This window comes from Oryctolagus cuniculus, chromosome 7, assembly GCF_964237555.1.
Source record: "Oryctolagus cuniculus chromosome 7, mOryCun1.1, whole genome shotgun sequence".
Lineage (NCBI taxonomy): Eukaryota > Metazoa > Chordata > Mammalia > Lagomorpha > Leporidae > Oryctolagus > Oryctolagus cuniculus.
Genome location: NC_091438.1, coordinates 159,474,093 through 159,501,159, shown reverse-complemented (window position 1 = coordinate 159,501,159; position 27,067 = coordinate 159,474,093). Strand labels below are relative to the sequence as shown.

General features: G+C 62.8%; 2 protein-coding genes across 14 annotated transcripts in view; one reads left to right on the top strand and one right to left on the bottom strand.

The window, feature by feature from the left end:
• Nucleotides 1-3,471: 3,471 nt before the first annotated feature.
• Nucleotides 3,472-18,929, top strand: SLC45A1 (solute carrier family 45 member 1). Of its 5 annotated transcripts, none has more exons than XM_070079336.1 (9): nucleotides 3,472-3,727; nucleotides 9,239-9,650; nucleotides 10,014-10,106; nucleotides 10,445-10,669; nucleotides 12,388-13,121; nucleotides 14,212-14,365; nucleotides 15,447-15,623; nucleotides 16,681-16,886; nucleotides 18,606-18,929. In XM_070079336.1, the coding sequence occupies exons 2-9, from the start codon at nucleotides 9,251-9,253 to the stop codon at nucleotides 18,711-18,713; spliced, it is 2,097 nt and encodes a 698-aa protein (XP_069935437.1). In that variant the 5' UTR covers nucleotides 3,472-3,727; nucleotides 9,239-9,250; the 3' UTR covers nucleotides 18,714-18,929. The 5 variants fall into 5 exon arrangements, with proteins under 5 accessions (XP_069935437.1, XP_069935435.1, XP_069935436.1 ...); XM_070079334.1 differs by having other exon boundaries at nucleotides 18,599-18,929; XM_070079335.1 differs by lacking the exon at nucleotides 10,014-10,106 and having other exon boundaries at nucleotides 18,599-18,929.
• A 5,157-nt stretch (nucleotides 18,930-24,086) lies between these two features.
• The window catches only part of RERE (arginine-glutamic acid dipeptide repeats), a 442,889-nt gene continuing 439,908 nt past the window's right edge, over nucleotides 24,087-27,067 (bottom strand). For all 9 annotated transcript variants that reach the window (XM_070079330.1, XM_070079333.1, XM_051858113.2 and 6 more), the window contains one exon: nucleotides 24,087-26,657. In XM_070079330.1, the coding sequence (XP_069935431.1) occupies nucleotides 26,624-26,657 (34 nt within the window). In that variant the 3' untranslated portion in view covers nucleotides 24,087-26,623. The remainder of the gene's footprint in view (nucleotides 26,658-27,067) is intronic.

Sequence of the window (27,067 nt, the reverse complement as noted above, 5' to 3'; positions counted from 1 at the left end):
GGGCCACACGGGATCAACTGAGAACCGGCCTGCTGCTGATTCACTGAGCGTGGAGGCCGCCTGCGGGTGCGCCCATGTGTTCACAGGGCCACCCCAAAGGGCTCCACTGGCCTGGTGCGGTCGGGGCTGGGGCGTCCCCAACCCTGCCGGGCTGCCTCCTAGGACACAGCAGGCGGGACAGGGGCCCCTGGACACATGCTGGTCACCACGTGCACCGCAGGATGGCTGGGAGCTGGGAGACCCCTGGCTTCCTGGGGTCCTGCTCCTCTCCAGCCTCCTTGACTGACCGCCTGGGACCCCTGTTAGGCCGCTGCTTCTTGGGCCCCTCGTCCTCAGCGTGACCCACTGCAGACCTACGACCCTCGCCCTCCCCCGACCCCGCCTTCACTCTGTCACCAAGTCCTCCTGGGTTTACCTCCCTACACCAGCCTCGGAGCCTGCAGCTTCTCCACTGCCCTTCCACCTGGACTGTCCCGGACTCCTCCCTCCGAGACACCCACCTGGTCCCCTGAAACCCTGGTCCCCTGATCCCCTGGTCCCCTGATCCCCGCCAGTCCATTTTCCATTTTGAGCTTTGTGATCTTTGAATGAATACATACAGGGGCTGGCGCTGTTGTGTAGTGGGTAAATACGCCGCCTGCAGTGCCGTATGGGAACTGGTCCCATATGGGCACCAGTTCAAGTCCCCACTTCCGATCCAGCTCTCTGCTATGGCCTGGGAAAGCAGTGAAGATGGCCAAGTGCTTGGGCTCCTGCACCCACGTGGGAGACCCAGAAGAAGCTCCTGGTTTCGAATCGGCACAGCTCCAGCCGTTGTGGCCATTTGGGGAGTGAACCAGTGGATGGAAGATCTCTCTCTCTCTCTCTCTCTCTCTCTCTCTCTCTCTCTCTCTGCTTCTCCTTCTCTCTGTGTAACTCTTTCAAATAAATAAATAAATCTTTTTTAAAAAAGAAAGAAAGAATACATACAATTCCTTTCGCCAAGCCTCCTGCAGACACCCTTCGAGGCCCCTCCTCCAGGCAGGCCTCCAGCCTGTGTCCACTCCCTCCCCTCGGGCCATCCTGCAGCTTCGTGCTCACCAGGCCCTGTCCTGTGCAGCCTGCACTCTGAACAAGCCGACCCCTCTCTCCGAAACACGCTGTTGTCCCCACTCGGCCGGAGTGTGCCTCCCAAAGCCCCGTCATCACCGCACAGAGCTGCCTGCCTGCCCCGTCACCCTCCTGGGCTCACAGTTTTGTAACAAGCCGTGTGACTCTCTGAGCTACCGCTAGTCGGCTCAGCCCAGCTCACTCCTACCCCAGGCCCTTTGCACATGCTTTCCCCCCTCCCAGATGTCAGCATGGCCAGACCCTCACCACCCACGAATCTTTCTTCACATGGCATCCTCCATGTGAGGGCTCACCAGCAGCCCAGTTTAAAAACCGCGACATCGCCCAGCTCGCGGGCCCATGCTTCCTAACACCCTCCTCTGGGGAACTATTTAAATTGACAATAAGAAAAAAGCTAGTGTATATTTATCGTGTACAACATGACAGAAGAATACATTGTATACATGGTCTTTGAAAAGATGTATCTATTTGAAAGGCAGAGTTACAGAGGGACAGAGAGAGGTCTTCCATCTGCTGGTTCACTCCCCAAATGGCCACAACAGCTGGGGCTGCGCCAGGTTGAAGCCAGGAGCCAGGAGCTGCGTCGGGATCTCTCACGTGGGTGCAGGGTCACAGGCACTCGGGCCATCTTCTGTTGCTTTCCCAGGTGCGTTAGCAGGGAGCTGGAGTGGAAGTGGAGCAGCCAGGACTTGAACCGGCACCCATATGAGATGCTGATGTCACAGGCAGTGGCTGTGTCTGCTATGCCACAATGCCAGCCCCTGTGATGTTTTACTAAATATTTTATTCACTTAAAGATTATTTACTTGAGGCCGGCACCGCGGCTCACTTGGCTAATCCTCTATCATCCGCCTGCGGTGCCGGCACCCCGGGTTCTAGTCCCGGTTGGGGCGCCGGATTCTGTCCCGGTTGCCCCTCTTCCAGTTCAGCTCTCTGCTGTGGCCCGGGAAGGAAGTGGAGGATGGCCCAAGTGCTTGGGCCCTGCACCCCATGGGAGACCAGGAGAAGCACCTGGCTCCTGGCTTCGGATCAGCACGGTGCACCGGCCATAGCAGCCATTTGGGGGTTGAACCAACAGAAGGAAGACCTTTCTCTCTGTCTCTCTCTCTCACTGTCTAACTCTGCCTGTCAAAAAATAAATAAATAAATAAAGGTGAATTTTTAAAAAAAGATTATTTACTTGAAAGGCAAAGGAATGGGGAGTGGGGAGGGAGATCTTCCACCCACTGGTTCAGTCCCCAAATGCCCACACCAGCCTGGGCTGAGCTGGATGGAGTCTCGAACTCCATCTGGGTCAACCATGTGGGTGCAGGGGCCCGAGTACTTGGTCTCTGCTGCTGTCCCAGGCCATTAGCAGGGAGAGGATTGGGAGTGGAACAGCCGGGACTTGAACTGGAGCTCTGACAGCGGCCGAACCCGCTGTGCCCCAGCGCCGGCCCGGGACAGGACATCACAGAGCGGCCACGCTGTTCAACGCCCGCACCCCTCACATACTTCTGCGGGGAGGGTTGTGCAGGCTCAGTACCGTCCCAGCTCGGGTCACACCACCTTCACCTGCCGCCCAGGGCTGGAGCACCCGCGCCTCCTCTCCCCTGGACCTCCCCGTCCTCAGGGGTCGCTATGTCCCCGCACGCCTCTTAGCAACCTTGCGTGCTCGTCCCGCGTGTGTCCAAATCCCCAGCGTGGCCGCCCGGGGCAGGACCTGCCCTCCTCGGGTGGTGCCAGCAGTGGAGATGGGCAGGAGGCCACGTGCGAACCACACGCGGTGGGGGCCTCCGCTCCAGCACAGGGGAGCCGGCAAGGCAGGCGGGGGTCCCGCGGCCCGGCCCCCCAAGGAGGACGGAACGGGGTTGCGTTTTCCCGGGTGGGGGAGGGGGGGCAGCTGCTTCTGCAGGCTCCAGCGGGGTCGTCTGGGGGTTGGGGCGGTCCCTAACAGGGCAGGAAGGGGTCTCGGTGAGGGTCTGCTCCTGCCTGGCGTGAAGCTGGAGATGGACACACCGTCTGGTCACGGGGGACTGATCTGGGAGCCCCTGTCTGCGTCCCACGCCACGTTCCCTGCCACAGCTCCAGGCCCGGCTGCACCTGCGGCCAGCGGGGTCCCCCAGCCACTTCGACGCCAGCACTCGGGCAGGGGGCGCAGGGGCTCACCGCACCGTGCCTGCAGGTAAAGCACTGATTATTCATCGCCCCGAGGGGCAGCCCTACCGCCACCGCCCCGACCGCGAGCGCCCCCGACGGCCCTGACCCGCGAGCGCCCCCCGGTCCCCGAGCGCCCCCCGCCCATGCCGGGGGCGCCCCAAAACCTCCAGCGCCCTCGACGGCTCTGACCCGCTAGCGCCCCCAGGCCCCAAGCAACCCCGGAAGCCCAGAGCCGCGAGAGCCCCCGAGGCGGCGGGGCCGGACCGGGGCGGGTGCGCGGCGCCGCGGCGGCGGGCGGTGCCGCGTGAGCGCCGCTCTGCGGGCCCCGGCGCGAGGCCGCCGTGACGTCACGGCCCCGCCCGCGGGTGATGCTGCAGCGGCCGCGGCGGGCCGGGGGCGGCGAGGCCGGGACGGAGCGGCGCCGGGGGCGGGCAGGAGCCCAGCCTCGCGAGGGGATGCCTCCCGTCTGCACGCACAGGTACCGTTCCCTCCCGCGTCGCAGGCCGGGGCCGCGGGCCAGGTTGGCACGGGGACCTTTGTTCTTCCTGTCTGGCTCGCTGGACCGCGATGGAGCCCCGCCTCGGCCCCTGCGTGCGGACCCCCGGGGCCCAGCACAGGGGCGCCGCCGGCCGCGGGTTGATTTCGCCCTGGCTGGCAAGGCCAGGACGCTTGGAATTTGCTCCCGGCTCAGGGTGTGTTTACGGAGCCCGAGGCCTGTTCCCTGGTCACCTGGGCAGGTGTCATCAACTTCCGGTCCACCTCCTGCCAGAGGCTGATCCCTCGGCAAGGCCAGGCCCTGCGGGGCCGCGGGCCCCTGCTGTCCCTGCTGTCCTGAGTCCCTGGCCGCGGTCCGCATGCTTGGGAAGGAACTTCTGCCATGACTCAGGGCGCCGCGCTGTTCCCGGCTCCCGCAGGGAGGTAGCCAGGTGCCCAGGAAGCCCAGGGTCGCGAGGGCCTCGCCCTCGGAGGGAGGAGGCTCTGGCCCTGTGCAGAGAGAAACAGGCCACCCAGTTCGGGGACAGCTGGTTAAATCGTCCCCCCAAGTCCACAGGGCTCTCGCGTGGTCCGCGAAGACCCCCTTCCAGGATTAACTCGTAGGCTGGATGGAGGCGGAGTGTGGAAGGGAGTTGGCATGGTGCGAGGTGCGGCGGGGACCCGAGGAAGTCCTTTCTGCTCGTTGTAGGGTCCTGTCAGACGCCCGTTCCGCGCGCCTGCTCACTCCCAGCCAGCGCTGGCCCCGGGAGCACCTGTAGCAGTCAGCCTCCAAGTGCGCATCCTTGCTTTAAACATCGGGGGCGGGCGAACTCAGTGGCAGCTGAGACCCCCGACCCGAGTCCGAGCCCCCGGGCGTGCGAGCCTGCCCGGCTCCTGATCCAGCTGCATGCTAACGTGCGCGCTGAGAGGCGGCAGAGGACGGCTGGCCTGGCTGGGTCCCTTCCGTCCACGGGGGAGACCCAGACTGAGCTCCTGGCTGGCGGCTTCAGCCTGCCCAGCCCTGGCTGCTGTGGATATGTGGGGAGTGACCCAGCAGAAGGAAGATCTTTTTCGTTGGCCTTTCAAAGCGCACACACACCCTACAACGCGTCCTCTGTATCCCTGTTTCCTGGGAGCTCTGTGGGGCCCACATGCAACCTTCGGGTCCAGTAACGGTCGCCCAGTGTGGACAGGGTGAGCTGGTGCACCTTTGCATTAGCGGGTGAGAGTTCTGTTTCGGGGGGTGGGGGGTGGGGTCCGATGGTTAAGGAGCCCGAGCTGCACGTTGGGAGCCTGGGTTCACGGCCCGCCCTCACCCCGGCCCCAGCTTCCTGCCGATGCAGACCCTGGGAGACAGCGTTGGTAGCTCAGGTGCCTGGGTTCCTGCCGCCCATGAGGGAGACCTGGCTTGGGTCCTCAGCTCCCAGCTTTGGCCCAGCCCAGTCTCAGCCATTGCAGGAATTCGAGGACTGAACCAACGGATGGGGCGTGCTCGCTCTCCCTCTCCCTCTCAAAGAATTTTTTTTAAGATTATAAAAATTCTTTCATTATTTTTTTTTAAGATTTATTTATTTGAAAGTCAGTTACACAGAGAAGCAGAGGCAGAGAGAGAGAGAGAGCGAGAGAAAAAAAAAAAAGAAAGAGAAGTCTTCCATCCGCTGGTTCACTCCCCAATTGGCTGCAATGGCTGGAGCTGCGCCGATCCAAAGCCAGGAGCCAGGAGCTTCCTGCAGGTCTCCCACGTGGGTGCAGGGGTCCAAGGACTTGGGCCATCTTCCACTGCTTTCCCAGGCCACAGCAGAGAGCTGGATCAGAAGTGGAGCTGCCAGGACTAGAACCAGCGCCCATATGGGATGCCGGCACTCTACGCCACAGCGCTGACCCACTCTTTCATTATTTTAAATTTCCCTTTCACCCATTTAAAATACATTTTAAAAATTCCTCTTACTAGAAACTTTCATGAACAGGATTGGTTTGGTTTTGAGTTTATTTGAAAGGCCCAGATACAGAAAGAGAACAGAGACGGACAGGGATCTTCCATCTGCTGGTTTACTCCACAAATGCCCACCACAGCTGGGGCTGGGGCTGGGGCTGGGGCTGGGCCAGGTCAAGGTTAAGAGCTCAGAACTCAGTCCAGGTCTCCCACGTGGGTGACAGGGACATCAGGTCCTTGAGCCCTCAGCTGCCACCTTGCAGGGTGCATTCTCAGGGAAGTGGAGCTGGAACTGGAACCCAGGGACCCTGCCTTGGAACGCAGGCATCGGAGAGGTGTTAGCCACTGTACCCATGACAGCCTTTAATAAACATATCTTTAAATGGAAATGGTACTACTGATCCCTAAAGTTGAAATGAACCCTTAGTGAAGACTTTTCAAGCTCAAGTTTAAATCCGTTTGAGGCGCTAGAGGGCCGTTAGGCGGGCAGATGCGGCCTCCGTTCGCCAGGCTGCCTCGTGGTTGGGGTGGAGGAGGTGGTGGTGAAGCCGTCACACGGCAGGTGGAAAAGTGGGCTGTCTCCTTGTACGTATCTGTTTTAAATAAGGTCAAAAAGGTTCCCATTTTCAAAAATATATTCCCCGATAGGCTGTTAAAACCAGGCATGTTTCTAAACCGGGCGCCTGGTTCTTCTTTCCAGAAGTAGCGGCAGTCTTCAGACGCAGTGCGCGCAGGTCCGGGTTGCAGGGCAAAGCAGACACTGCTCGGTGCTGGGGCCCGAGGGGGAGGCGCGGGCAGAGCAGGGCCCAGCTTCCCGCACACCCGTGCCAGGCCCTGCCCTGGCTCTTGCACTGTCTGCCTGGGTGATGCCCAGGGGTGCTCGTGCCTCCCTGGGTCTTTGGGAGTAAGATGACCCACGCTCGGGTGCGCCAGAGCGGGACCGTGGGGACGCAGCAAGCGTAGCGTCCTTGAAGTCTGCATCTCGATTGGGCCTCGGAAGTGAACTCCATCGGAAACGAGGATTCGTTGTCTGCATAGTTCCTAGGCCTGTGCTTGTTACAGGAGAGAGGTTCTCTGTGGACACAGGAAGATCTAACGGTGACAGGAAGTGGGCCGTCTGGCCGTGTCACCCCTAACACCTGGGTACAAAATCCCTCTCTTAGCCAGGCGCCCAGTCCGGCCAGCATCAGCTGCTGCCTGCCCTCCCGGCACAGCCCGCCCTGCCCACGTGCCGCCCCGTGTCTCTCACAGAGGACCCCCGCGACTTTTGCAATGCCTTCCTCTACTTTTCCACCCAAGGCCAGGCCCGAAGTCTGCCTTGCTTCTGCCCCTAGGGCTTCCTTCCGCATCTTGGTCCTCTGTATTCAGCTGAGGATGGCGGGGGGGGGGGGAGGGGGGGAGTGGATGTTTGCAAGGGTGGATGTGGGGGTGGGGGTTGTTGGTCAGATGGGTGAATTAATAGGATGGGTGGATGGAGGGTGGGTGGGTCACTGGCCTCACTCGATGTTCTGAATCCTGCTAACGTGTCCCTAGAGCTGACTGTTTCCACCCTTGGGGTCTTCTAACGCAGAGGACAATCCCTGGGTGAGTTCTGGGTACAAAGGTTGCATGATTTATATGGAAGCTGCCCAAAGTTAACACCAGAAATAAGGGCCTTCGTTCGGAAGCTGGGAGCTGGGTTTGCCGGAGCGCCTCTAGCATTTGTCTCGGCGGATGACAAGTGCCGTCTTCGGGAAACCTCCCCACGTTGGGAAAGCTGGCCTGCTTTGGAGGCTGTCCCCCGGGAAGGACTTGCAAGGGAATTTTGTGAATTGCATTTTTTGTGAGGCCAGTGGGATGGGCTATGTCAGAGATCAAACAATTCCAGAACGCCCCTGATGTTTGTGTCTGCCTCCTTCCCTTGCGACTGACACAGACACACACGCACGTGCACACACATGCACACATGTCAGCGCACTGAAACCCACTCCCTTCATATTGCCAGTCGGGATGAATTTCAAAGCCGTGGGAAACAGTCGGGCGCTCGGGCGTGGGTCTCCCGTGGACACAGGGCAGGCGTGGAGGAGGAAGGGGGTGGGGGTGAAGGTCATGTACTTGCTCATGTTTTTCTTAGGTCATGGGCATTGTGAACATTGCTCCAGGGGCCGGCGCTGTGGCATAGTAGGTGAAGCCTTGCCTGCAGCACCAGCTTCCCACATGGGCACCAGTTTGAGTCCCGGCTGCTCCACTTCCGATCCAGCTCCCTGCTGATGCGCCTGGGAAAGCAGTGGAAGATGGACCACGTACTTGGGCCCCTGCACCCACGTGGGAGACCCGGGAGAAGCTTCTGGCTCCTGGCTTTGGATCAGCCCAGGCCATTGCAAACATCTGGGGTGTGAACCAATGGATGGAAGACCTCTCTCTCCCTCTCTGTAACTCTACCTCTCAAATAAGTAAATAAATCTTTAAATATATATAAATTGTTCCAAAATAAGCTGAGGGTGGAGGAAAAAAAATCTATTTTTTGAAAAATGTGTTTGTTTATTTGAAAGGCAGTTAGAGAGAGGAGAATCGGAGTGATCTCTCATCCCCTGGTCACTCCCCAAATGGCTGCAATGGCCTGTGCCAAAGCCAGGAGCCGGGAGCCTCTTCCAGGTCTCCCACGTGGGTGCAGGGGCCCAAGGACTTGGGCATCCTCTGCTGCTTTCCCAGGCCACAGCAGAGAGCTGGATCGGACGTGGAGCAGCCGGGACTTGAACCGGTGCTCATATGGGATGCCGGCACCACAGGGTCTGGCTCTAACCTGCAGTGCCACAGTGCCAGCGCTGGAAACCTCTCTCACCCTCCTCACTGGTTCTTAGTTTCTCTAACGGCAGCACTCGCCACCCCTGTAAGTCAGGACTCCTGTGACACTGTTGGTGCTGGAAGACAGGGCGTGGACCCCTCCCGGGGACGAGACCCCTCCCGGGGACGAGACCCCTCCGGGGACGAGACCCCTCCCGGGGACGAGACCCCTCCGGGGACGAGACCCCTCCCGGGGACGAGACCCCTCCGGGGACAAGACCCCTCCCGGGGACGAGACCCCTGTGACTGACTCCCAGGGAGTGTTGGAAGTGAAGAGGACGGGCCAGGACCCTCCATCCTGGGGAGCTCGGGGTGCCTGTAGGTGTCCCTGTCCCACGTCTGGTCTCTCCTCCCCTCTGATCCCTGCAGACCTTCGGGGAGGAGCAAACCTAGCCCTGGAAATGGGCCGCAGCAACGACAGCCCCGCGTCCTCAGGGGCGCAGAGCCGCTGGGCTGCCGGCTGCTCTTGTCACGCGGCAGTCCTGTGCCTGCCCTGCAGACGGGAGCTTCTGTTTGGTGCACAGTCCCTACAGGTTTCAGGTGGGGCCTGAGGCCTGGGCGTCCTCTCCCTGGGCAGGGAGCGGCATCGGGCTTCGGTGCCATGAGCGGATGAGCCGCCCTGCTGGGGAAAAGGCCCCGGGCCAGCGGGGAGCACAGCACGAGAGCCAGAAAGGTGTCCCTCTTAGAAGCAGTGTGGCATGTGGCAAAGGCGGTCCGAGGCGAAAGTGACCGTGGTCCCCCGCCCGGCTTCCCTCGCAGGCCCTCCCCACCATGACTGCACCGGCGGCGAGCGGCACCCCTCCAGGAGAGGCCCTCTTCCCCAGCGTGGCCCCTAAGGACTTGTGGAGGTCGCAGGTCTCGGGCTCCGTGGGCTCCGTGACTCGGCACCTCAGCCACCGGGCCAACAACTTCAAGCGACACCCCAAGAGGAGGAAATGCATCCGCCCCTCTCCGCCCCCTCCTCCAAATACCCCGTGTCCCATCGAGCTGGTGGACTTCGGGGAGCTGCACCCCCAGAGGTCCTTCCGGGAGCTGCTCTTCAACGGCTGCATCCTGTTCGGCGTTGAGTTCAGCTACGCCATGGAGACGGCGTACGTGACCCCGGTGCTCCTGCAGATGGGCCTGCCCGACCAGCTCTACAGCCTGGTGTGGTTCATCAGCCCCATCCTCGGTGAGCCCCGGTGGTGGATGGCCTCCGGAGACTTCCAGAAGCTTCTGGAAGCCCCAGTTGACGCAACTTGAGGGTGGGGGTGGGGGTATCGGAAGAACAAGAGTGAAGGTGGCAAACATGGGTGTGGCCGATCCCATCCCGGGAGCAGACTGCCGCCATCTCATGCCACAGGCCCGTGCTGCAAAGCCTGACCTGACTTGGGTCTGGCAGGCCCTGGGATCTCTGGGTGCCTAAGGAGCTGCCCGGGGCCAGGAGTCTGGGCTTTGCTGCCGAGTGCAGGCCGTCATCTGGTTGCTCGCCGCACGGGGGCGCCGCGGGGCGTCGCGAGGCTGGGTCTCAGTGCGGGCGGCCTCTCTGTTGCAGGATTCCTGCTGCAGCCGCTGTTGGGTGCGTGGAGTGACCGGTGTACCTCCAGGTTTGGAAGGAGACGCCCTTTCATACTTGTCCTGGCTATAGGTCTGTTGTTTCGGCATGGAAATAAAACGGAAAAACAAAAACAAAAACGCTTCCTGTTAGGAAAGGCTAGGACGGTTGCCCTGGGAATGCCCCCAGCCTGTGAGAGTAGATCGCTTGGCTTCTGTTTAACAAATGAACGCGGTTCACCTCGTGGCTTCACTGCCTGATGGACGGACTGGAGAGTCCTGGCCGCGTGCAAACAGCTGACGCGCCAGCAGGGGCCCCGTCCGCGCGCTCTGCTCGGAGCTCGGTGTACACGCAGGTCCTAGACTTCATGGTGACTGGCTGGAGACGGGGCTGCTCTGCCTGTGCGCCTGACGACTGTCCTCTGCTTCCAGGGGCGTTGCTGGGCCTCTCGCTCCTGCTCAATGGCAGGGACATCGGCATAGCCCTGGCCGACACAGCCGCCAACCACAAGTGGGGCATCCTCCTGACGGTGTGCGGGGTGGTGCTGATGGACTTCAGCGCAGACTCGGCTGACAACCCCAGCCACGCCTACATGATGGACGTGTGCAGCCCCGTGGACCAGGACCGGGGCCTGAACATCCACGCCCTCCTGGCAGGTGAGTGTCTTTGCAGGTGCAGGTGCAGACGGGGCGGGGCCAGGTGCTCTCCGGGATGCCTGTGTCCCGTATCCCAGTGCCTGGGCTCCAGCCCCAGCTTCCTGTGCCCACAGACCCTGAGGAGCAGCAGTGACGACTCAAGTAGCTGGGTCCCTGCCACCCGTGTGGGAGGTGTTCTGGGTCGTGTTCTGGGTCCGGCTTGGCTCCAGCCCAGCCATGACCATTGCAGCTGTTTGGGGGTGAACCAGGGCATTCACTGGTCCCTTTTTCTCTTTCACACAATTATTTAAAAAAAAAATGTGAAGTTCACGGATAATGGAATTACAAGTTTATTTTGTTGCAGAAACATTCTGAAATCCACACATAGCTATTTTATAATATGCACTTCCATGAACTTTTTGAGAATGCCTCATGTGTGTGAATTTTAAAATATTTTGCACTAAAATAAGCTTATCTTTCAAATCCATTTTCTGTGAACCTGTGGAAGTACTGTCAAGCCACTGCTAGATGTGTATCTGTGGGTATAGACAGCTCAGGCATCCCTAACGTGTACACAGCTGGCCCCAGAGTCTGTGACACACGTGTGTGCATGCAGACAGCTCCATGCCCCTGACACACGGGTGTGTATACAGACAGCTCAGGTATCCCTATGTGTGTGTATACAGCCGGCTCCAGTGTCCTGGACATGTGTGTGTGTATACAGACAGCTCAAGTATCCCTATATGTGTGTGTATACAGCCGGCTCCAGGGTCCCTGACACGTGTGTGTATACAGCTGGCTCCATGCCCCTGACACACATGTGTGTGTGTATACAGCTGGCTCCATGCCCCTGACATCCCTGCCCCCTCTGCAGCCATCATGCAGATCTGGTTTCTCTCCGGGTGCATCTGCGTTCGGCCATTCTGCCCTCTGGGAGGCGGGCTCAGGGTCCCGTTTCCCCCTGCTGGTGAGGAGTCTGCCCTTGACCAGCAGGTGCTTTGAGAGTACCCCCACACACCAGGGGCTCCCCCTGACCCGTCCACTCCTGGGGTGTACCCCCACATGTCAGGGGCTCCCCCTGACCCGTCCACTCCTGGGGTGTACCCCACACGCCAGGGCTCCCCTGACCCGTCCACTCCTGGGGTGTACCCCACACGCCAGGGCTCCCCCTGACCCGTCCACTCCTGGGGTGTACCCCCACACGCCAGGGCTCCCCCTGACCTGTCCGCTCTTGGGGTGTACCCCACACGCCAGGGGCTCCCCCTGACCCGTCCACTCCTGGGGTGTACCCCACACGCCAGGGGCTCCCTCTGACCCATCCACTCCTGGGGTGTACCCCACACGCCAGGGGCTCCCCCTGACCCGTCCGCTCCTGGGGAAAGCCAGCCCTCCGCTTGCTCAGCTCAGCCTTTCATGTGTGCCTCAGGAGTGACCAAGAAGGCTCCTCCCTTGTCCCGGCCTGGCCGCACCTGTGTCCATGTTTAACACAGCCTCGGCCCCGCCCACTCCCGGCCTCTGCCTTCCCAGGTGTGGGAGTCCTTCCTGTTCCCTCCGGCGTGTATTATTATACTTTTTATTCTCAAGGTTAGCACCAGGAGGGGCGTGGCAGGTGCCTGGAGGGCAGGGGCGGGGACACCCTCGGTGGGGTGGACACCATGCGGGGGAGCTGGGGTGCGGCTGTCCCCAGGGGCTCCTTGCCTGGCCGCAGGAGGGCGCTCTTGCCCTGTCTCTCTCCCCAGGTCTCGGAGGAGGGTTTGGATACGTGGTCGGGGGGATCCACTGGGACAAAACGCGCTTCGGGAGGGCCCTGGGGGGCCAGCTCCGCGTCATCTACATCTTCACCGCCATCACCCTGAGCGTCACCACCGTCCTGACCCTTGTCAGCATCCCTGAGCGGCCCCTGCGGCCGCCTGGCGAGAAGAGGACGGCCATGAAGAGTCCCAGCCTCCCGCTGCCGCCGTCGCCGCCCGCCCCGCCGGAGGAAGGCGCCGGCGACCCGCTGCCCGCGCAGACGGCCACCAGCTTCTACGCCAGCTTCTCCAGCCCCATCTCCCCGCTGAGCCCCCTCACGCCCAAGTACGGCAGCTTCGTCAGCAGGGACAGCTCCCTGACGGGCATTAACGAGTTCGCCTCGTCCTTCGGCGCCGCCCACATCGACAGCGTCCTCATCGACTGCTTCACGGGCGCCCAGGACCCCTACCTGGCCATGCCCGGCAGCGCCCCCAGGCAGCCGCTCAGCGTCAGCTTCCCCCGGGCCCCCGACAGCTTCTACCGCCAGGACCGGGGCCTCCTGGACAGGACGGAGGGCGCCCTGGCCGCAGACGGAGACGTTCTAAGGGTGGGCTCCCTGGATACCCCCAAGCCTCGGTCATCTGGGATCCTCAAGAGACCCCAGACCTTGGCTCTCCCGGACGCGGCCGGAGGAGGGGGGCCGGACACGAGCAGGAGGAGGAACGTGACCTTCAGCCAACAGGTGGGTGCACATGCCGGGGCAGCCAGCGCAGGGGCAGCAGCTGGCGTCCCCTCCTGGTGGCCCAGACGACGAAGCTGCAAGTCCCAGCCACCATCTAAGCTCCCAGGTCGGCGGGCCCGGCATGGGTGGCTCTGGGTCAGGTGCAGCTCCTAGACCGCGGCCACCTTTGCCCAAAGGTGACTCAGGCCAGGGCTGACTCCCGGCACTCGGCAGTAAGCCTCGTGTGAGTGGCCAGTCCAGGGCCCGTTCAGGCTGTGTGGCTCTGAGTCTTCCTGAAAGAGGAGAAACGTAAGACCCCCAAGTGGTGCCGGGTGGCCCCGTCGGCCATCTCCTCGAGCCAGATGCAGGGTCCTCAGGGCCAGCGGCCTCTTCTGCAGAGACAAAGGTCAGACTGGAGGCTCCTGCAAGTAAGGAGGGCTGTGGTCAGGCCGTTGCCGGAGGGGTGGTCCGGTCAGAGCTGGCCGGCGCTGGAGCAGCTGTCTGCGGTCATGTCCAGCCCGGGCCGGGCCTTTGACCGGCTTTGCTCAGACCAGGGGTGCACACGGCCTGTGTCTGCCCGGGTCTGCAGGCTGGGACACCTCGAGGGTCGGGCAGCCGCTATCCTCAAAGGCTGCGATGTCGCCCTCACTCTAGGTGACCCGGGAGGGACGCACCCACCTGCACCCAGATCTTGGGGTGTGCGGTTGGAATCTCCGCTCTGTCTTCCGATCGGCCCCGCTGGTACCCCAGCACGCCGTGTGCCGTGGGAAGAAACCCACCCGGGCCCAGGCAGTGCTGCCGAAACCCACGCGCCTCCTGCGTGGCCCCCACACATCTATGTCCCCCTAAAGGTCCGCATGGCCGACCCGGGCAGGGCGCCTGGGGAAGGGTCCCCGGGAGGAAGCACCCCGCACCCCGCCGGCTGGCGCTGGTCACGGGGGTGCCAGGGCGGGCGGCGCTGCCCAGCCCCCGGAGGCCCACCTGTCCGGCCAGGACTTGGGGCGGCCGTTCCCAGCGATCCTGGGCAGCCGCTCTCCGTGGACACGCCTGGACCTTGGACTTACTCCGCGCTGTGCCCGCGCTGAGGCCGGGTACCCGGCTTCCCTTGCAGGTGGCAAACATCCTACTGAACGGCGTGAAGTACGAGAGCGAGCTGACGGGCTCCGCCGAGCAGGCCGAGCCGCCGCTGTCCGCCAGGCGCCTCTGGGCCACCATCTGCCACATGCCCCGCGCGCTGCGCAGCCTCTGCGTCAACCACTTCCTGGGTGAGCGCTCGGCCCGCCCCCCCCCCCCCACCGGGCGTCTACACCCGGGCTCCCGCGACGCAGCTTCAGCGCAAGGTGGCGTCGAGCACCCGGGACGGGCCTCGGCCCAGCGGTGGCCGCGGCTGTGCCCAGCTCCGGCGGAGCCGCCGCGAGGCCTGGCCTGCGATACGGTGGAGAAGCTCTCGTCCCCCCACTCCGCGCGTTTGGTTCTGCCGGCGTCCCTCGTGCGGCCGAGCTGCGATGGGGAGCGAGGCGGCCCAGGGCGCTCACCGCGCGTGCCGTAGGTCGGCCTGGCCCTCTAGAAGGCCGTGCGGCCCCAGGCGAGGAGCCTGACGTCTGCGTCCCTGGCTTTGGGCCCTGCGGGCTCGCTCGCCGTTCCGTGCGTGGGCGCGGGCAGGGCCGGGCAGACGCAGCTTCCCGCCCGCGTGCCCTGGGCCGCAGCGCGTGACCGTGGCTCCGCTCCCTGCGCCCCTGCACCCACGTGGGCGACCCGGAGAGGCTCCTGGCCCGGGGCGTGAACCAGCCGGTGGAGCAGCTCGCGCGCGCGTGTTCTCCCACGCCTCCTGGGGACCCCGGCTCAGGCAGCCGGAGCGCCTCGGGCAGCGTCCCATTGCATGCTTTTAAAAATACGTGTTTATTAAAAGCAAAGAATGGAAGGACATCTGCAGTCTTGCCAGAGCTTGGTTCCAGGTGGTAAAGTGCTAGGGGCTTTTTTATCTCCAGGTTTATTTGAAAGGCAGAGTTAGAGAGAGAGAGAGACAGAGAGCTCCCATCACTGGCTCACTCCCCGCATGGCTGCAGAAGCCAGGAGCCAGGAATTCCATCTGGGTTAGCAGGGAGCGGGATGGGAAGTGGAGCAGCCAGGACTCGAACCGGCGCCCGTTTGGATGCGGGCGCCCGTTTGGATGCGGGCGCTGCGGGCGGCAGCTTGATCCCAGGGCGGAGCGCCGGCCCCTCCAGGCAGCTCTCTAATTCTGGAACCTGCAGACCGCTGGCTGCTCTGACCGCTGGCTGCTCTGACCGTCGGTGGGCGCTCGGCCAGTGCTCTGGGCTCAGCCCCTTCTCGCCCCCCCCCCCCCAGGGTGGCTGTCGTTCGAGGGGATGCTGCTCTTCTACACGGACTTCATGGGCGAGGTGGTGTTCCAGGGGGACCCCAAGGCCCCGCACTCGTCGGAGGCCTACGAGAAGTACAGCAGCGGCGTCACCATGGGCTGCTGGGGCCTGTGCATCTACGCCTTCAGCGCCGCCTTCTACTCAGGTACCGCGCCCCGCCCCTCCCCTGCGCCCGTGGGGGGACGCGCCGTCTCCGGTGGGCCCTCGCCGGCCGCCTGGCTGCAGGGGGCAGAGACCCTCGGGCCTCAGAGAGCTGGTGGCCCATGGAGGGGGCGCGTGCATGCCTGTGTGGGCCAGCGCTGGCCCCGGGGGTGAACCACGCGGCCACTCCTAGGCCTGCCAGCCCTGCCCACGGCCCGCCCACGTGGCTCTGTGGAATGGCTGCCCGTGGGGAGGAGGACGGAGCGAGTTCACGGAACTGCGGGGTGGGCAGAGGCCAGAGTCTGAGCCGACCCTGAGGCTTTGTGCCTGGGTGACCGTGGGGCACAGGAAGCAGAAGGCTCACAGCAGCCCCCAGGGTGCCGGTCCCGGGGAGCCCGGTGGCCGCGTGCGCGGGGTCTGCGGGTTTTCGCTGTGAAAGGCCAGGGAAGAGAGATTTCTGGCTGTGTCAGCTGGGCGGTCCCTGTCGCCGCCATGGCCCCGGCCCTCGCAGCTCGGCGGCCACAGAACACGCATCTTTGGTTCACTCCAGGGCCAGGTAGCAGCAGGCAGCTGGCCGGACGGCCCGGGCTGTGTGTCCTGTCTCAGTGGCCGAGTCACCGCCTCGGGGCTGGGGCCGGGCTGAGTTTGTCAGAGCTCAGCGGGTGGCTGTGGCAGGCACGGGGCGTTCATGGCCCGCAGCCAGGCGGGGGCATCGGACGTGGGGAAGGGGCCCAGTGTTCTTGGAGCCACATCGTCCTGCTGGCGGCCAGGCGCTGGGCTGCGGTGTCCCCAGTGTGGAAGGGGACACAGGACAGTAACGACACAGGTGCAGAGTTCCGTGGGCCTCATGGGTGTTTCAGCCCAAAGACCTCTCTGCCCGCCGATGCCCTGGGGACCCAGCTGGGGTTGGCAGTGGACAGGGACACCCGGGGCCTGCCAGCCTCCCAGACTGCAGTGTCCTGGGTGCCCACCACCGCCAGCTCCGGGGTCAGCCCCGACGGCAGTCCAGGGAGGCTGAGTGCCTGGGGCCGCGGGGGTCGCTCACCCGCGTGGGCCCACAGCAATCCTGGAGAAGCTGGAGGAGTTCCTGAGTGTCCGCACCCTCTACTTCATCGCCTATCTCGCCTTCGGCCTGGGGACCGGGCTGGCCACGCTGTCCAGAAACCTCTACGTGGTCCTGTCCCTGTGCGTAACCTACGGGATCTTGTTTTCCACGCTGTGCACCCTGCCCTACTCCCTGCTCTGCGATTACTACCAGAGCAAGAAGGTGAGTGCCTGCGTGCGACGCGCGGGACCCAGCAAGTGTGGACGCTGGCCCTTGTCAGGCTGAAGAGCAGGGCCCCCAGGACCCCCCGCTTCCCTAGCAGAGCCCCCAGGCCCTGGGGAGGAGGCACCCTCCCTGCCCCTCTGAGTGAAGTGATGTGGGAATGCAGGGTGACCGTGACCGTGAGCCCCACAGCACAGTCGGGATTTCAGTCAAGGCAGCGTGGAAGGCCGAGCCGCTCAACCGGGTGTGGGGATTTGTCCAGCAGGGAGATTTCTCTAAGAGCTGAAAAACCTCTCAACTCACCATTTCACGTGTACGAGTCAGCGTGTTGAGCCCACGCGTGCAGCAGCTGTCTCCGCATCCCCCAGGCCCCGGGCCCCAGGCCTGAGCAGGAGTCCGCCTGCTGTCCCCGTGGGGGTGCCTGTCCGGGTGTTTGGCCCAAGTGGGTCGCCGCGGTCTCAGCACCGCCTTGGCCCCGCTGTGTCCAGGGCTGTCCCTGCGGAGCCCGGGTCCGCGCCCCCTTCCTCTTCAAGGCCGCGTGGGAGCCCCAGTGCGGCTGCCTCCCGCCCCGGACGACCACCGTGGTGACGGGGCTTCTCGCTCCCCTCACCCCGCGGCCGCGCCTCCCAGGCCCGGCCCTAACTTGTTTTGAAGTTTGACGTCTCTGACAAGTCTCTGCGCGTGGTACTTTTTTCTCTTCTTGTTTCTCTCTGTATTTTTAAAGAATATATTTGAGAAGAAGAGAGACAGAGTGACAGAGACAGAGCGAGCTCTGATCCCCTGGGCCCCACCCCAGGTGCCCGCAGTGGCTAGACCAGGCTGAGGCTGAGCCCTCCATCGGGTCTCCCTTGGGTGGCAGGCACCCAGTCACTTGAGCCCTCAGCTGCCTTTCCCAGGGTGTTAGCAGGAAGCCGGAGAGAGGAGCCAGAGCTAGGAAGTAAACCCAGGCGTCCTGGGCCATCCCCGCCCCCGTACTGTCCATAGGGAAACCACCTGGTGCTCCGGGGTCTTTGGGCGTGGCTGTGCAGCCCCCCAGGTTCTGCCATGGTCAGACACAATGGGCAGTGGCCACAGGGGCTGAAATCTCGGTGGCTGCTGTCCCCGATCGGTCCTCTGCGTAACGGACGTGCGAGTCTGGGTCAGAGGGTGACACTGAGTGGCCAGTCCCGACAGTGGAGGCCACGGGGCCTCCTGGGCACTCCCATTCCACTTGGGCCGTGGGTTCGGGCCGACCACGGTGCCCAGAGCCGCTTCCTGTGGAGCCCGTTCTTGGAGCTCCCCGCAGGGGCAGGGGCAGCTCTGAGCGCCCAGGCTTCTCTCGCCTCCCAGCCAGCGCCCTGCCCACGTGTGCACCCTGGCCGCTGGGTGGTCCGCGCCCCGCAGCCTGGGGGCATGTGTGGCGGAAGGTGGGGACCCTGTCCACCCCTCCCCAAAGAGCCCGCTCAGTGGCAGGTCCTGTGGGGCCTGAGTGCGAGACGCAAGGGGCTGGGCAGGTTGCACCTCAGGCCCAAGGCTCCGCTTTGCCCGCTGGGCCCTGGGAGTTGGGGACGTCCTCCACCGTCCTGGATGTCCCCACCATGGCCGCCCCGCCCAGCACAGACACTGTGCAGTCCAGGCCTAGCCAGCGTGCTGCCGCCGGTGTGGGCCTGCACGGAACAGGGCCCTGAGTGGCAGCCGTGGCAGCCTGGGCTGATGTGGTTCCTCTGGGTCAGTTTGCAGGGTCCAGCGCTGACGGCACCCGGCGGGGCATGGGCATGGACATCTCCCTGCTCAGCTGCCAGTACTTCCTGGCCCAGATCCTGGTCTCGCTGGTCCTGGGGCCCCTGACCTCGGCCGTGGGCAGTGCCAGCGGGGTGATGTACTTCTCCAGCCTCGTGTCCTTCCTCGGCTGCCTGTACTCCTCCCTGTGTGTCATCTACGAACTCCCTCCCGGCGACGCGGGCGACGACGAGCAGCGGCCCCTCCTGCCCAGTGCCTGACATCCTGGGGGCCCGGAAGCTTCCAGCGGGCGTGTACAGTCGTGACAATAAACACTCGGCAGCAGCCAAGCCTGAGGCTCCCTGGGGGCGGGGCGAGCACAGGTACTGTGGTGGCAGTGTGGCTCAGGGGACAGTTGGCCATGTCTGGGGAGGACTCGGGTGGGCACTGTGTCCAGGGGTGCCGTGAACATCCTCCAAAGCTCAGGACGCCCCGGCAACCATCCTGCCCCACCCCCCCAGCCTGGGGCCCAAAGGCCCGGTTACTGCTGCATCGGTTCACCTACTCACTGCGCCTTGAGTGTGGTAGCGGAGGGCGTGCTGGGGGCCTGTGCCGGGCAGAGGGCCGGGTGACAGGAGAGCCGGGGGCCTCTCGGGCAGGAGCAGCCCCCCACTCCCTTCTTTAGATCTTTCATTTAAAGGTGGAAGGTAGGCAGGAGAACCTTCCGTCTGCTGAAGCCAGGAGCCAGGTCTTGCGAGTGGGTGCAGGGCCCACACTCGGGCCCTCTTCTGCTTGCCCGGGCACTGTGGGAAGCTGGATCAGAAGCAGGGCAGCCAGGACTCCACCCAGCGCGTGGACCCGGCGTGCTGGAGTGGCAGGTGGCCGCCCGACCAGCTGCGCCACAAGTGGGCCCCGGGAGCGAATGTGGCACATTTGAGACTGGGCCACGCGAGACTCAGGAAGGCTGAACCTGACAGGGCAGGGCTGGGGCCACAGGGCCGGTGCTGTCTTCCCACACAGACACCCCGTGTGACAGCCAAGCTTGCTGAGGCCCGTGGGTGGGCTGTGCCTGATTGTGGCACTGATGCAGTGCTGTACCCACTGCACTGATGCATGCCTGGCGTGGCATCCTATAGCCCCCGGGCGCATAGGCCTTAGGGTTTGGGGACATATAGGGGACCTCTGCGTATAAGTCCCAACAGAGCTCCGGGCCCACTGCCTACCTCTGAGAGTTGGACGTTCATGGCAATGTCTCTTCATTTTTTTTTTTTTTTTAATTATTTAAAAGGCAGCATGAAGGAAGTGCGAAGAGGGGGCTGCAGTCTGCTGGTTCATTTCCCAGATGCCCACAACAGCCAGGGCTGGGCCAGGCTGAAGCCAACAGCCAGAAATTCCATCTGCGTCTTCCACGTGGGGGGCAGGGGCTCTCACCTTCCTGGGTGCATCGGGGCAGAGCAGCCAGGACTTAACCTGATGCTCCGATACGGGATGTGGGCGTCGCACACCCGTGCCCCATCATCTAGCCACTTGCTAGGCCACTCTGGCCACCCCCCCACCAGAACCCTGGTTTCCTCAGCTCGGCCAGACCTGTCCAGGGGCCATGGCCTCCCCCAGAGGCCCAGCCTGCTGCCACCTGGAGCCAAGGTGCTGCTCCTTTGTACCTGCCCTGGTGTGGCCTCTACCCTGTAGCTGGGGGTGCGGCTCCCTTCCCCCTTCACACCTCGGAGCTTAAGGGATTGGTGTGAACTCTTCAGGCCCCAGCCGGATCCTCACCAGCCACAGTCGCCACACCTGCCTGCAAGCAGAGCCCTCAGCCGGTCAGCACCTGCCTTGCCCCATGCAGCCCTCGGGGGTGGAGTCCGTGGCCCTGCCCCTGTGTCGTGAGCAGGTGCCTCTGGTCACAGCGAAGACCCCGCCTCCTGCTCGTGCCACACTTTATGGAACCAGACTTGTCACTCAGAAGAGCTCCGGGTTTTCTAGAAAATGTGGTGTTGGGTGCTTGCCCACGGGTCTGCAGACGTGTAGGGAGCCCTCCCTCTTGCTCCTGGCTCTGTCAAACCCTGGCCCTGCTCCCAGGAGGCTCTGAGCACATGGAGATGGCTTCTCCCCAGAGGCAGCCCGCAGCCTGTCCAGGCAGCGCTCAGGGGCGGTGCCCTCAGGCCAGCTCCGCTAGGCTGTTCCCAGCAGGTGACAGCGGGAGCAGCCACGGGATCCAAAGCCCGAGGCCCCCGACTCCTGGAGAACCTCGGGATGGCGACGGCGGGAGCAGGCCGCGCCGCGGACCCCGCACCTCGCTGCAGCCTGGCCCTGCGGGGAGGAGGTGTCGTCAGCTGGACTCTGGGAGGGTCTGCCGAGTACCTGGCCCCAGCTAAGCAGGGACCTGGCGAGGCTGGGATCTGAAGCTGGGGAATCTGGCCCTGGGCCTCGCACTGCTAAAACCTTAGAGCCAACGTGGAGCCCCACAGAGGGCCGGCAGCCTCCTGCCTCCCAGCAGCCGGGCTTGGGCCTGCTCTCCAGGGAGTTCCCTCAAGGGATCTCAGACCACTGCGGGAAGGGCCTCTCACTAACAGCCAGACAAAAGCTGTGCTGTCCATGTTGGAAGCCCCCGACCCCCCCCCCCCCCGAGGGAGCAGCTCTGGCCCTGGGTGCCCGTTTAAGGAAAGCATCCTTGGCTTAGCGCTTCTGTTTTGCATCCACCAGCCCTTGGGATGCTAGGGGCTGGGGAGGTGCACCCGGCACCCACGTGCTGGGCTTTGGCTTTGTGAGGGAACAGTGGTGGTCCCCCGGAACGCTCCAGAACTCGTCTCCTGGGCCCTGAGCAGCTGGGTGGCCAGGCCCAACCTGTGCTCCGCATGTTTGCAGAGCACAGAGCCTGTGCCACGTGGCCACCACTCGCCATGGCACTGGGTGGGTGAGCATCAGAGGGTCAGGAGCAGACGGCCTGGGGTTGAGGGCACCAAGGCCCTCAGGGAGCACTGCGCAGACACTCGGAGGAACCAGTACTGGGCTGGGAGCACGGGACCCTCTCCTGGCAGCATTCGCTGAGCCCTGCTGTGGGGACACAGCAGAGAACAGAAGAAACCGCCCATCCACACACAGCCGCCCACCCTCCTCCCTGCACCTCGTCACCCCTTCTCTGCAGGGACCTTTGGCCACAGTACCCTGCCCCTTCTCAGACCCACAAACCTGGCGGTGAGGTCCAGAACTGTCGTTCTCTTGCCCCACACTTGTTCCCTGGGGAGCCTCACGGGTGTCTGGGTCTCACACTTCCCCCTGGACACAGCTGGGCTGTGCGACTCCTGCCACCTGGTGGCCAGGACTGGGAGTGGACTCTGCTCGATGCCCGCAGCAGACAGCCCTGAACCAGGTGGTCAGGCACATGGGAAGCCGTGCTCTTGGCAAAGCTCAGTGACCCCAGGAATCCTCCCTGGGCAGAACAGCTATCTTAAGTAGAAGTGCCCCAAAGTCCTCTTTTTACTCAATTTCACAGGATGGTTTTTTACAACCTAAGGCTCATCAGAGGCCCACAGACTGGCACCCACCCCGAGTGGGGCCAGAGGGGCTGTGGGACCCCTGAGCAGGCGGACAGGCAGTCGGATGGCAAGACTGAGAACTTGGGTGGGGTGGGGGTGTTCCTGTCAGGCTCCCCAGCTCCCTGGGAAGCACGCAGCTCAGCCCTGATCAGGGTAATTCTCATCCCGGACCCCAACAGCACATCGAGAACCTGCCTCTGCCAGGCCCACTTGTGCGCTCGCTCACCCATTCATCCCACGGCTCCAGAGCAAGTGCCTTCTGGGTGCCCAGGGAGGAGGGGAGCGGGGCTGGGCTTCACGGGGGGCAGCACCTGCAGCCCAGGCCCCCCTCGAGTCAGCGCAGCAGAAGACAGGGCCCAGCACTTGAACTGCCAGCGTCCTCCAAGACCCTGAAGGAGATGCAGTGAGCCCAGTGAGGGCTCGAGGCCCCGGCCACGTCTGGCCGGAGCTCCGCAGGGCCCACAGGGGTCACGTGCTGCACCTCGATCAGACTGCAGCTCCCGTGGCCCAGTTCCCAGCAGGCCTGCCTCCAACAAAGACACGAGGGACGGTGAAGGGTCTGCTGCATCCCGCAGCCTGGGTCAGCCCGACATGGAGCCAACAGTACAGCCGGCCCCTCTGCTTCCCCCGCAGGGCTGGGGCAGACCTGCGACCTCAGTGTCTCCACAGGCTGGTGCAGGACACCCCGTCTTGAGGTCCACAGCTTGGCCCTGCTGTAACCCCAAGATCATGGTTGGGACACACCTAGAAGACAAGGCAGAGGACGACAACTTTGCTGTTCATGTCCGGATCACACTGCCCTGGGGCTCACTGTGGTCAGGCTAGCGGGGGCTCCTGGCTGGGTTGAGGGGTCCCCATGACTCCTCTAGCCCGACCCTCCACGGTACTCTTCTCAGAGAGCCTGGAGGCGTACCACGCCACAATCCGAATGAGTCCCCATCCTTCAGGCAAGCGACCTTGACTTAGAAAGCAACGCCTAAGTGAGGCGTCCGCGCCATGGGAGCTGTGCTGGGCCCTGGGCCTCTCCGGCTCGCAGAGGACCCACCTGCAGCAGAGCCAGGAGGGGACCTGCCCGCGGGAACAAAGGGGCCGAGGTGGGCAGCAGCGGCAGCAGCAAGGGCCTGGCCTGGGGCGGGGCCACATGCCACCACCACTGCCCCCCGTCCAGCCGGGTGTCTGGCATTCCCGGCTCTCCCTCAGGACGGCTCAGGGCAGTGCGGCGCCGTCCCGCCTGAGGACAACAGCCTTCTCTGCGGCAGGAACCCATGGCCACTCAGACGCGTGGCACTGACCACTTGGACACCTCGAGATAGGACAGAAGCCGTCCCGCCTCCCTGAGCTCGGAGTGTGACCCCTGCCGTGCGAGCTCCGGAACCGCCTGCGTCTGTGTGGCGAGGCTGGTCCAGGCCAGAGTCCGGCGGCGCCGGCCGCGTGCTGTGCCCAGGCCTGCACCCCCACACGGCAGGACCGGCCTGGCCTCGGGGGTTTCCCAACGGCAAGGTTTCTGGGCTGCGCTCGTCCCGCTGCTCAGTGGCTGCTGCCCCGCCCCTCAGTGTGAAGCTTGGGGGAGACGCCCCGGCCGCTGCCGCGGCCCCTCAGTGGGCCAGGAAGCCACCTCAACCCGGAGGCCAACTCCGAAGCTGAGCTGGGTTCAGACCTGTCGCCTAGGCTGACAGCCAGAACCCAGACACCTTGGCAGATGTGAGACCCCAAGTCACAGATGCGGGGGCGTGGCCCAGCCATGTTTTCAGTCCCAGCGTCCTGCCTGGGAAGGCTCTGAGAGCAAGTGAGCTCACCGGACAAACCCTCCCTCCCACACAAGATCTTCCTTCCTCGGAGCTCCTGAGGGAGGGCAGCAGGGAACAGCTGGCCCTGCCCCCCCCCCCAGGGGACTCAGGCACAGGCCAGAGCCCATGCATCCTGCCCCTGTGCAGCAATGAGACGCGGCGCACTGGTCCACACCATGGGGTTGTAGTGTAGCTTGGTTTTATTTATGTCCACAAATATTTCAAAAAAATTACAAAATACTCAATGGAGAGAACACAGAAGTCACGATTTCTGGGTGTCTACTCTGTTACACTGTGTTATCTCATGGCCGACTACTCATATATACACTTAGCTTCAAGATATATAGAAACGTAGCGAATCAGTACGCTCTGCTCTGCTCCTGCACAGTGGAACATGAAGCTCAACCTCGACAACACCGAACAAGACACATACAGAACACAGAGGAGGAGCCAACTGCAGCGCGCGAGGGAGAAGCTACGGGGACCAGCGGTCACCGCGGAGCCCGCTGCCGCGCTCGGGCAGGGTCCACGCGGCTTCGTGGTGGAGAGTCTCAGTGCTTCCCTGGGGGGCCTGGGGTGTGGGGAGGGAACCGAATGCAACAAGAAAACACCAGGAGAAGTTTCCAAGTTCAGACTCTCAAGTTCTTCACGCTTTCTCTTCTTTGGAAAAACAGACGATAGAGGAGGTAAAAGAGGAACCGAATGACAGACAAGTTTTACCCGGAAGGAACCCGAGAGGAAAGAGGCGGCGGTCGGGAGGAGGGGCGTGGGAGCAGCGGAGGTGCACGAGGCCCCCCTCAGGGCCAGAGAAGCTCCCAGAACACGCAGCCCCCGCTGCCAGGTGGCCAGAGGTTTGATGGCGAAGGGTTCACCTGAGCTTGCCTCCCCGCACAGAGCTAATGTCAACGCAGAAATGGAATGAGATGAAAGGAAAGAGCTACGAATATTTCCAACAGACAAAACAATCCTGTCTGTCCCAACCAAAACCGAACACGTTTTCAATAGCAGTGGGAAATGCCCGATGCATGTCTGAATCCAGACCCTGGCTTCTGCGTCACACTGTCAGCCTCTCCTCTCCCTGCCCCAGCGCAGTCTGGGTCCGGCACGCACATCACGTCCACCACGCAGCAGAGTGGGTTGTCCCAAGATTCATGGACGTGACCGCCACACACAGGGCAGAGAAGCCCCTGCGAGTCTGAGCGAGGACTGGAAGAGGTCCCGTCCTGGCGAGAAGCCTGAGCAACACGCAGACAGCTCCGTGTGCCCCCGTCTGCGCTGGGGGAAGTGCGTGGTATCAGCACTCGGCAGCCGGCTCTCCCCAGGACAGCGCTGCTCCCGGGGCCTGACCTCCTGCAAGGCGGCGCCTCCCGGGGGGAAGCCTGCTTCCCACTTCACATTTGCAGCTGGGATTCCTATCCCCACTCCCAGGATGAAGAGTGGGACTGAAGGAGTTTCCCAATCCAGTGTGGGTCACCACGCACAGGACTGCTCCTGAAGGGCAAACGCAGGCCCCACCTACAACCTGCAGGCCTCCCGCTCAGCAGCAGCCTCAGCAGGTGGCAAGGACGCGGCTGGGTCCTCACAGAAGATGCGAGCGATGCTGTGCACCACAGCGCAGCTCTCGTCCCGGGTTCCTTTGGCAAGTGTGTGCCCTGGGGTCTTTCATGTGCTGAGTTATCTGCATGGAATCATTTCCTTGAATTTTCTAGAATTTTCATGAGATTTTTCAGAGTGTTAAGAAAGGCAATTCATCCAGAACAATCAAACGTGTGTGCATAGAAATCTAGAAGGAAATCTACAAGCAGACACACATGGACATGTGCTTCTATCCTCAGAGACAGAACACGAGGACGCCAGGGACAACGTGGACATTCACCTGCTCTCCTTGTGCAAAACCAGAGGCGCCACCTGACCGCCGTCCACGCGTGCCGGCTACGGACCCAAGAAAACCAACAAAACGCCGCGTCTAACACTGTCCCTGCCAACGCCCACGCTCGCTGCCGCAGCCGCACCTGGGCCCACGCTTCTGCCTGCCTGTCGTTAGTAACGCCCATCTCTCCCTTTAATGAAAGGGATAATTATATAGAACTTTTTATTAAAAAATCAACTCTGTATTCTGTCAATAGCTGGTAGGAATTCACAATCAGTGACATGGCTGGAAAAAATAGACCAGAATAGTAGTTTGTGGAAGGAAAAAAAAAAGGCTGTTCTAAAATTATTTATTTACAGACATAAAAAGCCATGCTGCAGAACTTTTTCAAATTATGAAGATTTCCTACAATGTATTAAAATAAAAGATTCTTTAAAAATTATAGCTCTTGGATCCCACACTCATATGCTGCCTATCTGCATGCCCGTGGGCACCGGCACACACAGACCAGGTGTGTCTGCGCGCAGTGCAGGGCGAGGACTGATGCTAGCACCTACCGAGAAATCAAGGAGAAGAAAACTAAAGCCAAACCCCAGGGTTGCAGGAAGTTTTCTGAATGTGCAGCCCAGCCCAGGACTGGCTCCGCTTCCGGGGGACTGTCATGCAGGGGCCCACACCGCTCTCAGGGAATCCTCTCCGCAAACGAACACTAGGATGCGATACGTTTTCAGTTGTGGGGTTTAAATATATAAAGAAATCTTTAGAAGATACTCTCTTTGCTTTCGCAGCTCCTACTGTCTGTGAAAAGTCCTGCTTCTTCCCCAGGAACCAGGGTTCCCACGGCAGCACTCATAACTGCTTGTCACCTTCTTTCTTCAGTCGGCTGCAAAGAAAACCCAGCAAAGAATATGGAGCACTGGGGCTGGGCAGGCCGGGCAGGGCAGGGGAGGGGAGGGCAGGCAGGGCAGGGCAGGCAGGGCAGGGAGGGCGGGCGGGGCAGGCAGGGAAGGGAGGGCGGGGCGGGGCAGGGCAGGGGAGGGAGGGCAGGCAGGGCAGGGCAGGGAGGGCGGGCGGGGCAGGGCAGGGCAGGGAGGGAAGGGAGGGCAGGGCAGGGCGGGGCAGGGCAGGCAGGGCAGGGAGGGCAGGCGGGGCGGGGCAGGGCAGGGGAGGGAGCGCGGGGCGGGGCAGGGCAGGCAGGGAGGGCAGGGCAGGGCAGGGCAGGGAGGGCAGGGAGGGCAGGGCAGGGCAGGCCGTCATCCCAGCACCACCTCTCTGAGGCAGCTCAGAGTCCTG